Source organism: Rattus norvegicus, chromosome 10 (genome assembly GCF_021556685.1).
Source record: "Rattus norvegicus strain SHRSP/BbbUtx chromosome 10, alternate assembly SHRSP_T2T, whole genome shotgun sequence".
Taxonomy (NCBI): domain Eukaryota; kingdom Metazoa; phylum Chordata; class Mammalia; order Rodentia; family Muridae; genus Rattus; species Rattus norvegicus.
The window spans coordinates 61,615,266-61,628,373 of NC_141543.1; the positions used below are offsets into that span (position 1 = coordinate 61,615,266).

The 13,108-nt window shown below is 47.4% G+C and overlaps 2 protein-coding genes across 4 annotated transcripts; one reads left to right on the forward strand and one right to left on the reverse strand.

Moving 5' to 3' along the window:
• Window positions 1–155: 155 nt before the first annotated feature.
• Rpain (RPA interacting protein) lies at window positions 156–7,624 on the forward strand. 3 transcript variants are annotated; one of them, NM_001033060.2, is given in 7 exon segments: window positions 156–521; window positions 1,614–1,784; window positions 3,045–3,105; window positions 4,076–4,187; window positions 4,338–4,401; window positions 4,961–5,101; window positions 7,510–7,622. In NM_001033060.2, coding segments are annotated over 7 exon segments (660 nt in total). In that variant the 5' UTR covers window positions 156–440; the 3' UTR covers window positions 7,540–7,622.
• Window positions 7,625–7,667: 43 nt separating this feature from the next.
• Window positions 7,668–12,319, reverse strand: C1qbp (complement C1q binding protein). The gene is made up of 6 exons (NM_019259.2): window positions 12,093–12,319; window positions 11,515–11,665; window positions 9,739–9,832; window positions 8,524–8,619; window positions 8,248–8,370; window positions 7,668–8,065 (listed from the first exon to the last, which is right to left on the reverse strand). Exons 1-6 carry the CDS (start codon window positions 12,316–12,318, stop codon window positions 7,916–7,918), a joined length of 840 nt encoding a protein of 279 aa, NP_062132.2. The 5' UTR covers window position 12,319; the 3' UTR covers window positions 7,668–7,915.
• Between the last annotated feature and the right edge of the window lie 789 nt (window positions 12,320–13,108).

Sequence of the window (13,108 nt, forward strand, 5' to 3'; positions counted from 1 at the left end):
TAGCCAATCCGTGGCCAGCATTCCACTCTTTAGCCTATAAGAGAGTAGGAATCCCGAGGAGTTGACCCAATAAGAAAGCATCGCTAGGGGAAAGACAGGGCTGCAGGTTGACGCCAAAGTGGGCTGGGCGGGGCGGAGTCAAGTGTGGGTTTAGGGAAGGCTTTGGTGCTACTGCTGGGCCAGTGTGTAGTAGCATTAAGAATGAGAGAGGTATATCTGATTGTCTACTGGACACCTTCCTCTGGGTAAACCCAGAACTTTCTCTCAAGACTCTCACCTTCCTCAGCCCACTTCTCAACTGCCACTGCTTCACCCATCCTTGGATTTCCCTAAATCTGTCTCTGTGCGGAGATAAGAGACTAACGCCCAGAAACTATAACTTCCAGAATCCTTTGCGTGCGTACAGGGGGCGGGGATTTGGGCGTCGCTTAAGGGATGAGATGGCCGAATCCTCGGGGTCTCCGCACCGCTTATTGTACAAGCAGGTGGGCTCGCCCCCGTGGAAAGAAACTTTCAGGCAGGTGAGTCTGAGGTTTGGGTCGTAATCACTTTTCTAACCTGTCCCAAGGACCTCTGTGTGCTCGCTTTAGCATTCGTCGTGGAGCAGGTGCCCTGTGTGATCTTCAACTCAAGTGTTTTGCTTTAGGACTGGGTCCTGGCTGCCGCCCTCTTCCTCCCGGGCTTTTGGCCCGAGTAGGTATTATTTTATCCCAGGATCCGACTTTGTTTAAAATTTTAAGTGTCATTACAGCAGTAGCAACATCACCACCTAACGTTGGGTTACAGAGGGAAGCACTCCATATGCACACATGGCGTGAGGAGTTCTTTTCTGAAGAGTCAGAAGAACATCAGTCACTGTTAGGAGAGTTGTACGTAAGCTCTCGTATCTTCTGAACTCAAGTAGTATTTCCCTGTTTGAAGCAGTATTTCCCTGTTCAGTAGTCTCTAAAGGAATGGGTGTATTCCAGAAGAACAACCCAGAAAAACAGTACTGAAAATATTATGTGTAGTAGTGTTTCTCAACAGTGAATGCTGACATTTTGAGGAGAAAGTTCTATTATGGGAGATTGTTCTGTACGATGTAGAACACTTAGATGCAGCATCCTTGGCGCCTCTACCTACAAAGTGGCATCAGTCAATAGCAGTTCTTCAAGCAGAGCTGAGACAACCACTTGGGGGTGGAGAGATCGCTCAACGTTAAGAGCACTTATGCTTTTGCAGAAGACCTGGTGGCTGTAACTGGTGTGGTGCACATAAACTCATATAGGCACACACATATACATGGGACCCTCCCCGGCCCCCGGGTTGTAAAGAACTATTGTACAAGAAGACCATTACTATAGCCATGGGTACAGTTGCAGGAATTTAGAATCCATATAAATGTCTGAAGTTAGTCTGTGGATACAGTTACTATGTATCCAACTGCCTTCATTCAGGATAAAATATGAGATATACGAACCCGGAAATACATGAATGTAATTTTACCCATCTGTGTTTGGAGGAGGACTTGAAGATAGGAAATTTTGCATCTTGAATTTTTATGTTTTTACCAACTAAGCATAAACTTGACCTTTTTCTTCTTAAACAATACTGCCCTCCTTTAACCTCCGCAGGGATGTCTTGAGAGGATGAGAAACAGCCGGCACAAGCTCCTGAACAGGTACCGCCAGGCCGCAGGTAGCACACTGGGGACAGCCTCAGACAGACTTCTTGTGCAAGAAGTAATGGAGGAAGAGTGGAATTCTTTGCAGTCTGTAGAGAACTGTCCAGAGGCCTTGCTTCAGGTCAGTCAAGGATCTCTTAGCTAGGGGACTACTCCATGAAGAACTTCTGGTGACCTTTTGGTATCTGTTTATCCAGGTCGTTTCAGTCTACCCACTTCCCAGACCCCAAGCCCAATTCTAACAGTCATTTGTCTCAGGGTTTTCTACTTTCATTTGAAGTATGTTGATGGTTCTGCATTATGGGATGCATATTAGGCCTGGCGCGGTCTTGCAGTATAATAACTTAGGAAATAAAAGAAAATTTCATTCTTGCTTTTTCCATTGGTTTTTAATTTTTTTTTTTTTTAAAAAAAGATGTATTTATTTTATGTACATGAGCACACTGTCACTGACACACCAGAAGAGGGAGCCTGATCCCATTACAGATGGTTGTGAGCCACCATGTGGGTACTAGGGATTGAACTCAGGACCTCTGGAAGAATAGCCAGTGCTCTTAACCCCTGAGCCATCTCACCAGCCCTGCTTTTTTTCATTGGAAATTTTGACTTGCTAAGAATGGGTTAGGGACCTCTCTTTAAAAAGGGTGTCTACATTCTTCAGTTTGGAGGTGTGTGTCTGTAGGAAACCCTTTACAGTGTATCAGGAAAGGCTGTGGGTTGGGGTCAGGATTTAGGAATTCCAAGTTTAGTTTTACTGACTCACAACTTTTACTGTGTTTCTTTGAGCCTTAGTTTTTACATTGACATAAAGTAGAGAAGATAACACAAGCATTATGAGAATTGTGTAACAAAACATGAAAAGCACTGTATAATAATGATTCATTTTCAGTAGCATCTGTGTGTTCTACAGTATGTTAATTTGTTAGCTTAACATCACCACAGTTGGTGCTTACAGTAGGCCTCTCAGGTAGGTCTTTTTCCAGCTTTACAAAAGCTAAAACAGCTTTTCAAAGACCAGACTTTATCACACAGTCAGTCTTAGAAGGACATTTACTTAACTGCTGCCTGATTTTTGTCTCCCTTAAATTTGGTGCTTTTGTATTTTAGTCATTTGTTGGTAGTTCAGCTTGGCCACATTACCGAACTGTCAGCAAGTTCTGCATGCGGACTAGGCCAGGCTAATTTTGTCCTTGGGGCAGCTCCCAGTTACAAATCCCCATGGGACGCGGTGGCCAATTAATACTTCATATGGAATGGGAAGACCCCATTCTCTCTGCCCTGTCCCTGCTTATGTCTTGCTCAGGGATTGAACCCAGGCTATTGCATGCTAGGCAAGCGTTGCTCCACTGAGCTACACCCCCTGCCTTCCACTCTCTTGTAGTTGGAATTGCCATTGAACCTAGCTGTGCTGCAGGACATCGAACAGGAGCTGTGGAATGAAGGTAACCCAGGCAGTCATTCCTGCTTATGAGCACCGACTAATGCTGGCCCTTGCTTGACTCAGGATTAGTTGTTCTAGGTTGTTTGGGTGTTAGAGGTTAAAGCCAGGGCCTTGGCTGGGACGGCAGACATTAAAGCTGTATCCTAATAACTAGGATTATTAGTTTTTTGTTTTTTGTTTTTGTTTTTGTTTTTTTTTGAGACAAGGTTTCTCTGTGTAGCTCTGCTTGTCCTGGAACTTGTTCTATAGACCAGGCTGGCCTTGAACTCAGATATCTACCTGCTTCTGCCTCTGAGTGCTGGGATTAAAGGAGTGAGCCACCAAGCACCTGGCAGGATTCTTATTTCCTGTTCTTACACCTCCATCATCAGTTAAGATCCTGGAGTCTCTGTTGAACTCTGAATTGCTGGCTGCTTGTCTTCCCAAAAGTAAGAGATTGTAGGGTTGTAGGTTCTGTGCCAGGAACTTCTTATTCAAGATGGGATCAGACAGAATAGAAAGTGTATCCTCACGGGTCTCATGGCTAGTCAACGGTAGAGTTGGGAAGCAGTTTCCATGTTTATTTTACCCTGCCTTTTGTTACTGTATGAAGCTGAACACTGGCTTGTGCCTGTAGTACAAGCTACTTGTGACTTAATGTGGGAAGGCGGGCTCTCAGGAAGATGCTTGAGCCATATAGTTTCAGGCCTGCCTCTTTGGAAAAAACGTTTATAGTAAACTTGTCACTTTGTGTAGGAGCAGACTTCTCCATATACACCCATTCTTCTCCTTTCTCGATTGATTGTCGGAAATTTTGTGAGCGACTGCTTCTTGAGGTTCTCATAGCACCGGTAGAATACAGTTTTGCATCTTATGTTATGGTGACTTATTCCACATAGCTTTATCTTGACTTGGTTTCACATTTATCTGTAAAAGAAAGAATAGACCCTTTCCTGTGGATACAAGACAACCTTGGGCTTTTTGCCTTGCAGAAAAGTCCATCATAAGTGAGTACGAGAAGGGCTTACAGTTTGATGAAAGTTGTCTCAACAGCATGTTGGCGGAGTGGGAAGCAAACCCCCTCATCTGTCCTGTGTGTATAAAGTAAGCATTTTAAAAGTCCTTTTAGCGTTATCAGATCTCATCTCCTACTCCAAAGTGTGTCTAACTCCTCTGTCCCCGAGTTTGACCAGAAGGTAAAGGGAGCCAGCTTTTGTTACCACAGTGATCCGGGAATCCTAATTCTGTCTCTAGGTACAACCTGAGAATTATGAACAGTGTGGTCACGTGTCCGTGTGGCCTGCACATCCCATCTCACGTAAGTGTCCACACGGATTTCCCTACATGCAGACTGTATTAGAGGGCCTCTAGTGGGTGGTTGGAGTCAGTTGTGTAGCAGTCATAATAACTGAAGGGGAAAGGGTTATTTTAGTTATGGTTTCAGAGGGGACAGTCCGTCATGGCAGAGAAAACATGGCAGAGTGACTCCATGGCGGTGAAAGCCAGGACTCAGTATCTTGCCTAAGAGATACAAGACCTATCCCTGGTAGCCTGTGTGCACCAGAAAGACCTTAAGACCAAACCTGATGTACATTCACCTTTAGTACCCTGTATGCATGCATATGCATGTATGTCTGTGCATCATGTGTATGTCTGGAGCCCTGGAGGTGTCACTCCAACTGGGTTTTACACTGCACTGGGAATGGAGCACAGTGCTTCACGGTTGTTAGGTGCTCTCTACCGCCTGAGCTACATCCAGTCCCCAAAGTGTAAAGCTCCAAAGAGTCAAACTGTGTTAGCTGATTGGTGTGAGGATTCAGCTTTTCAACCTGTTGGTTAAACAGTATTTACCGTCAGTCGCGGTTGCACTTTCTTAGTCAACAGACCTGACAGAGCAGAAGCTTCGGGCCTGTTTGGAAGGAAATGTGAACGAGCACAGTGCACACTGTCCCCACATCCCTGAATTTTCAGTCACCGGTGGAACAGAAGAAAAGCCTAGTCTTCTGATGAGCTGCCTGGTAAGCCTCCATGGGATGTAGGCAATTTTAAGAGCCCACTAGCAGTTGGTTCTGTTCTCCTCTTGGGGGAGGTAATGGCTTCGAAACGTGGAAATGGTTCATACATTTTATTGAGGCATTTGCTTCATAAAGTTAACAGCTGGGTGTGGTGGCACTTGTCTGTAATCCCAGTACTTGGGAGGCTGAGGCAGGAAGAGTTTAAGGCCAGTCCAGCCTACACAGTGAGAACCTGTCTCAGAAACAGATGTTGGGCAGGCAAGATGGCTCAGTAGGTATAGAGCACTTGCTGCCAAGCCTGTGTTCAATCTGAACGTGAGCTCACCCCTTGGATCTCTTGTGGTGGAAGCTGAGAACTGATTCCTGCATGTTTGTTGTGTTCTACAACATAATGGTGTGCACACTAGGATTAAAACACACGAAATGAGTAAGTTCAAACAGCCTGATAAGACAAGGGAGGAATAGGCTTAGAATTGTGCCCAACGCTGGTCTGGAAATTGGAGACTGTGGCCACGCTGCATGCTTTTGTTAGGTCAGCAGCAATAGTTGATCTCCGCATCAGGTCATGGTCACGAGTGCCGGATTGCCACCCTGGCACTGCTTTTGCAGAGACGCAGGACCCGAAGCACAGTGGAGCAACACGTTTTATCTCTCAGGTGTGAGGGACAGGACCACAGGAGCTGCCTGTCTTAGAAACCTCGTTTGCTGTGGGAACCAGTATTAATATATGACATATTTGCATGGCTTACAGGCCCCACGCAGGGGCAACTAAGGTGTCGTGGACTGCTGTAACATGCCAGATACTAATAGCCTGACCCTTTACATAAAGTTGTCCAGTGTTTTTGGGCTTGAGCTCTACCCTCCCACTTGTTTGCTTATTTTACCCCCACTGTATATTGATTTTTTTTCCCTCTGGGGGTTGGTACATAATGGGGGTTAGATAATGTAATGTGTTTTTGTGAATGCATTAATGTGGGACAGTTGAAGAGGCATGGGCTAAATGGCCTCAGCCTCTGCCTTCCTAGAAAATGGTACAGTGCTGAGATGGCTGTGAGAAATGCCTTGCAAGCACCAGGGCCTGTGTTTGGATCCCCAGAACCCATATAAAAAGCCATGTAGACATGGTGGCCACCTGTAATCCCTGAATTCATGAGACCAGGGGCAGGGAGATGCTTGAGAAAAGCTGGTTGTTATAGACTAGCAAACAAGGAACTCCAGGTTCAGCTAGTCACTGTGTTAGTAGAGCCATTCATTGAGGGAGACACCTTGTCAACCTGAGGCCTGCATACTCACATGAAGAGAAATAAGCACACAAGCCATGTAGAACTTCAAGTGGTAGCAAATGTTAAAATCTGCTTTTGAAACAAGGTATACATAGCCCTGAGGGCCCTGGACAGCCTTGCTACATGTACCTGCCTCTGCCTCTGCCTGTGCAGTGCTGAGGGTTAAAGGCATGCACCAAGTTCTTTAAAAGTCAGTTTCAAGTAGGTGGAGAGGTGGCAGTGGCTAAGAGCACTGTCTGCTGTTGTAGAGCACTCACAGACATAAATAAATCTTACCAGGTCCCGGTGATGGAAGAGGAGCTAGCAGGCAGGCACGGCCATGTGTGCCATAGTTCTAGCCACCAGGGAGGCTGAACTAGCATAATTTGAGCCCAGTAGTTCAAGACCAGCCTGAGCAAGATAGCCAGACCCTAACCTCAAAGCAGGTGATTGCCTGACTGCACCTGCTCAGCTTTAAACAGCAAACCTGATGGACACTCACCTCTAGTCCCCTATAATGACAAAACAGCGTGTAGCCAATGAGTGGCGGTTTGAGAGGCCAGTGCTATGAGAAGCCACATTTTCATCCCAGCAGTGGCTATGCTAGAGACCATTGTTGAGTAAGAGCTGTCACCACAAAGACGAGAAACTGGAGGAGGAAAAACTCTATTGAGCAGGCTCCAAGTTCAGTCCTGAGAGGTATGTACACATTTGAAATTTTCAGTGTCACTAGGTCTCAAAGGCACATGAAGGAAAACTGGGTTCAGATCCAGTGATAGTTGAGACAGTGGGGTAAGATTTCAGATAGTAAGGATGAGGTGATGATGTGGCTCACTTCGGGGCCACTGTGAGGCAGACTAGACTATCTGGTAAATCCCAAGTCTGTCAGGCTGGACAAGCCCCAAGCTGTCAGGTTTTGCTTTCTGAAGGTACTTGGTCCTAGCTTATAAGCTACACTGTTGATGGCGTCAGTATGGCCAAACAGGTCCATGAAAGGTGTGGCTTCTTTGATAAAGTATCCAGTGAATTAACTCAGTGGTTCTACTTGTAGTACACCCGTCATGACTGCTGACAGCTGTTAGCCATGTAAGACTTAACTGTTCATGTCTAGGATATAATTTACACTAACGTGTTTTCTATTTAATCCAGGCTTGTGACACTTGGGCTGTGATCCTCTAGTCCTGACCTCATGGCTGAAAACAACTCATTTCCTAAGAGGGCCTTTTGTATATAACTGATTTTATATTAAAACTTTTCAAACATCTCTGCTCTTGTGTTCTGACGTAGGGTGAAAGAAAAGTCGGAACTTTCCTGGAGGAGATGAAGTCAGATTTATTGTTCATCATCATGTCATACAAAAATCTACAAATAATAGATGTGTACAGGAAAAGAGCCCAAAGGAATAGTAAATGGAGGTGTAACGGCGATAATTTAAACTTGCTTTCCCCCATATATTAGGATGACAGCCATTTCAAAGCATAGTTGTGATGTCAAGGCAGCTTTTGCTCGCCCACCAGAGCTGGCCGTTTAGATTGAGGCCTTCAGTCTCACAGTTCTACTGACTCTTGACAAAGCTTTTGAGGTCCTCAAGAAAGGTGATATATTCCTGGTGCTCCAGGGCTGTGCTGAGCTCCACCAACTCATCTGCAAAAGTGTTATCCACCCCTCGGTCCGCAAGGAAATCCATTAGGTGGTCATACAAGGCCTGCGGAGAGAAACATACTAGCCTGAAAAACAACAGAACAAAACCAAAGTGGTTTGGCAAGGTCCTCTGACCTTCCCATGTGGTCCAGTGCATGTGTGCAAACAACAGTTTTCCCTCCTGTAAGGCTACTTCCTCCCTTCTCTGCAAAAGCCAAGCACCAGCCCCTCTCAGCCAGCACTCACCCAGTCCAGGGAGTCTGTGTTGAGTGTGTAGTTTGTATCCCTCCACTCAGAGTCACCAGTGGTCTGAAAGCTCACTTCCTTAATAGAGAAAATGTCACTCTCGGCCTCATCTTCGTGTCCGATCTGAGAGACAGCAAAGGTAAGTAAGTGAAGTGCCAAGAGGACCTGCAGTTCCAGCCCTGCTCCCACCCCACTCTCACCATCTTCCCCTCTGGTCTAGACTACCAGACCTTTCCCGCGCATGCTACACAGGTCGGGAGACTCCACCTTACCAACCTCGTCCTCAGGATAGTGGCAGTCCAGTACAAGGGTCTTCTTGCCATCAGTCTTTGTAACTTCAACCACAAAATTGGGAGTTGATGTCAGTTCTGGCTGGAGAGACAGGAATAAGTCAGCACATGCCAGTGTTGGTAGGGTGCCCCAGGAAGTTCAGAATGTCCGACAGCCACGCCATTAGGTTATTATTACCCATTTCTTAGCCTTAGGCAGTGGATAAGGCACTCAAATCTTCCAACAGCCCTAAACAGGTTATCAATCACATGGGTTTAGAATGGCATCTCTGCTCCCCCACACTGCTGAAGCACAGACCTAGACCTCCTTCCCCTTTGACTGTTTTGGTACAGGATCAGAGCCTGGAACATAGGGGCTCTAGCTAAGTGGCCACCTTAACAGAAATGGCAGAACCTTCCCTTTACTGTGACCCAAAGGACGGGCCCAGGCAGCGGATAAGGAGTTGGGTACAGGCTAGGATAGAAGCACAACAGGGAACTCCGCTCTTCATGCTTGTCAGTACACAAGACTGCCATCTGCTTAGTCAGATGGCCTGGGGATCCTGTGGCCCCCTCAGTGGTTGGCTCCTAGGCCAGGCACACTATTTCTAAAATGTCTGAATACTATCTAGACCCAGTCACGAGGGCCAGCAACTAAAGGAAAAATCTCAACTGATCAAATGTTAAAAATCTCTTAAGGCTGAGCTGGCAAGGTGGTTCACCGGTGTTTGCTGCCAAAGCCTGATGTTTAACCCTGGAACCTACATGGCAGAAGGATGGAATTGACGTTCCTATAAGTTGCTTTTGACCTCTACAATTGCACGCATAAGCCCCAAACATACAAATAAACACAATTTAAAAAGCCCCGCCCCCGGCCTTCCTATTTTGGTCACATGACTAGTGTTGATTACCCACTTGTCATCTTTCACACTGAAAACACTCCAAACGATAGCTTCTGGATACTAAGTACCCCCACTCCCCAACACTGGCAGGGGTGAGGGCACAGGCCCGTGATAAACCCTAAGCCCTTAGGGGACAACACTCTACAAACATGGTCCATCCACAACTCCAGCTAAAACTCACTCGGAATGACTGCATTACAGGTCTCAGGAGGCTCACCCTTCACCTCACCCTAGCAGGGAGGATTTTAAAAAGAGTGAAAGTGAAACAGTTCTTGCTTTTGGGGACAGAAATCTTGGCTGTCTGCCATGTCACTGCTTACCTCCTGCTCTTCGGCCTTCTGCCCCTGTGAGGGCTCCTCTTCACCATCAAAGGTTGGAGGGATGCTATTGTTAATGTTGAAAGTGACAGTGATCCTAGAAAGGCAGGTAGAGATACACCAAGGTACACATTAACCTAGTGGTAACAGGAGAGCAAGGCCCACTGAAACAATGTCTCCATCCTAGCCACACAGGGAAGTGAAGAGAATTTCATCTGAAGTGTACCTACAAGTTAAATGACTACAGCTGTGGATGAAGCTGCCAGGTTGGTGTCCTGGGGTCTTCCCATGGAAGCTAATGGAGGTGGACAGCCATCTGCCCCGGAAAGCCTCACAGCCACTGCAGAGCAGATTCACTTTGCACAACCACAAACTAGGAACTGAAACACCTAGTGGCTTCTTTCCCTTCTGGGGGGATTCTGGAGCTCAAATAAGTACCCTGCCCATGCTTGGCGGAAGTTCACAGCTGCACCCTGGCCCTTGTGTGACTGTAAGAATTCTTATGTGATGGACAGCACCTGTTCTAAAGTCAGAGACAGTTCCTTTGTCTCAACACCTGGAAAAGAAGTTCCGCTTACACAGATTCAGAGGGCCAACCAACCCAAGAAGAGTGTACTGGGGGCTGCTCCCTGGAGTCCAACTGGGCAATGCCTTGCTGCCACTTTGCCCCCGAAAAAAGAATGGCAAGGTGAACCAAAAGGCATGTACAACCTGCGATAGCCCAGACTAAACCCACTTCTTCCTTCCCTCCCTCCTTCCCTCTCTTATTTTGGTTTTTCAAGACAGGACTTATTTGTGTAGCCTTGGCTGTCTTAGTACTTGCTGGTGGACCAGGCTGGCTTTGAACTTACAGAAATCTACCTGTCTATGCCTCCCAGGGTGATAGAATTAAAGGCGGTGAGCCCCACCGACACTCAGCCTGGCCTTGAACTTTCTAATCTACACACACACACTTACTGCTAAGCTTATAAACCCCCGCACCCCCAATAAAACTTTCTTGTACACTGTGCTCCTGAAGCACTGGGGATGGATCCTGGAGCCTCACACAAGCTAGAGAAGCACTTAAGAGTCCAAGTAGACTTAGCCAAGGAAGACTGTGGGTGAATGGGTAACACGAAACAGCACAGACAAGGGTTTAACGGTTTTAGGGGTGCCAGGTGTGGTGGCGCATGTCTGCAACCTCAGCACACAGGTGTCTGAAGCAGCAGGACCCAGAGTCTGAGCCCAGTCTATGCTACACGGCAGCCACACAGAGACCTTGTCTCAAACCGAATCCCTTGAGGAGAGGAAGAGCTAAGTTTGGCTAAGAACCTTCTCCCTTTGTCTGATGGCCTTTCTACATGGTAACTTCTTCCTGTGACTTAACAGTTACACACGTGCACTTTCAACTATTATAAACACAAGCCAGACGGGAGTTCTAAACAAATGATTTACCAGTACTATTAAACAACAAAACAACAACCCAATGCTTAATCCAGACTGGCACAGCACCCCTCATTAATAACCCAATAACTGCGTTTGCCCCTCCCACAGGCTTCCCTCTACATACTCTGGAGCTGCTTCAGGTCTCCTTAATACAAGCCATAGAAGCTTGTATTCATTCAGTGAATGCACTCCCTGGAACCTAAGAACTTTCCCAAGTTTAATGCTTTCTTAAAGCCATTTTATCAAAGCATTGGGCCTAAGCTCAGGCTCTTCTGGGGATGGTCAGAACAGGATGCTGTAACCAGGAACTTCTGACTTGAGAATCCAGTATACAACCCCTGGGCCAGTACTTACTTTTCTCCGGCAACTTTGCGCAATAATTTAGCCTCCGTGCCGTTCACTTCCAGCTCCCAATCTCCAGACATTTTGGGAAGGGACTTATGCTTCTGGATCTTCTTTTCTTCCTTAATTTCATCAGTCAAAAATTCAACAAAGGCCTTGTCTCCTAAAAGAAAGGCCAAAATGATCAACAGTGAGAAAAGGTAGTTGCTCTAACCGATTGACTCGGACTGCGTGTAATCTATTCTTAAGGCTGTTCTAAGACTGTAGCGTAAATCACGCCTCAAAACGTCCGTTCCTCACTCTATAAAAACACCAGGATATATTTACTGAGCTGAACTGATATTACTTATCATGAGATGGTTATTTCTCATCATGAACTCATTACTATTACTTCCCGTATAAAACAAAAGAATTTCCAACTATCCTCTTCCATGTCCAAAAAGACGTGGACCCAACAACCACACTTTGAAACCACGACCCTACCGACTTTGCTAAGCCACATTTTCAAGACGCGAGAAGGGGAACCTGCGATCATGAGGGCCAGTTCCGAGCTGGATCGCCGCATTCCGACTAGGGTGCGTGAACCTTACCTTCCGTGTGCAGAGCGCCGCAGCCGCACGCGCAGGGAACCGGGGGCTGCAGGAGGCCAGAGCGCCGAGCGGAGCCGGCTCGTACGCTGAGCAAACCGAAGGGCCGGAGGCATGGCCGGGGCGCGGGCTGCAGTAAATGCCGAAGCGGCGGGGCCGGGATGGAGGCTCGGAGGCCCGTGGCGGCGGCACCCAGGGCGCGGGGCACGCAGCGCAGCAGAGGGAGCATCGCGGGGTGGACACGTGCAAAGGGAAGGACGACCGGGCCAAGACACCGTGTGACCTCGCGAGCCGCCGGAAGCCCCGCCCTCGCCCGGGAAGCGCTATCCACGTCGGAGGACTGCAGTACCCGGGCCGGACCGCACCGCGCCCTCTGCTGGGAGCCGCCAGCGCAGCCCGAGAGGCCTTGGCTCAGCTGTATTCTACCCTGGCCATCAAATCTCCCTTGCTGCCCGTTCTCCCCAATTCACCTGCTTTTCTCAACCCAAGCCACACTTTGTTACTTCGTGGAATACGCTCAGGTCTCATCCCAACAAAGATCACTTAGCGGTCTTCTGAAACCGCCTAGTTCTGAAAAGCTCAGACTGACCTGCATGCAGCTGCTGTGGAGTGGGCATCCAGGCCTCACATTAGACCCAGAATCCCAAGAACAGGATGAAGGATTTATGCTGGAAACCTCTGCACCCCCTAACAATTCGTGTACCGGTTTTAATGGACCATCGTTTTTTTTTTTGGGGGGGGGGGAGCAGGAATAGATGGCTTTCATCATCACATTTAGGTTGAGAATCAGGGATAACAGGCTGGAGACAGGGCTCAGTGGTTAAGAGCACTGTTGCTCTTACAGAGGCCTGGAGTTCTATTGCCAGCATCCACACGCCTTCTCACAACCATCTACCTCCAGTTCCAGGGCAGCAGACACCCTCTTTTGACTTTTACCAACACCATGAACGAACGTAGTGCAGACATGCAGGCAAAACTCTCAAGGACATTAGAAACACACACACACAAAACAAAACCAA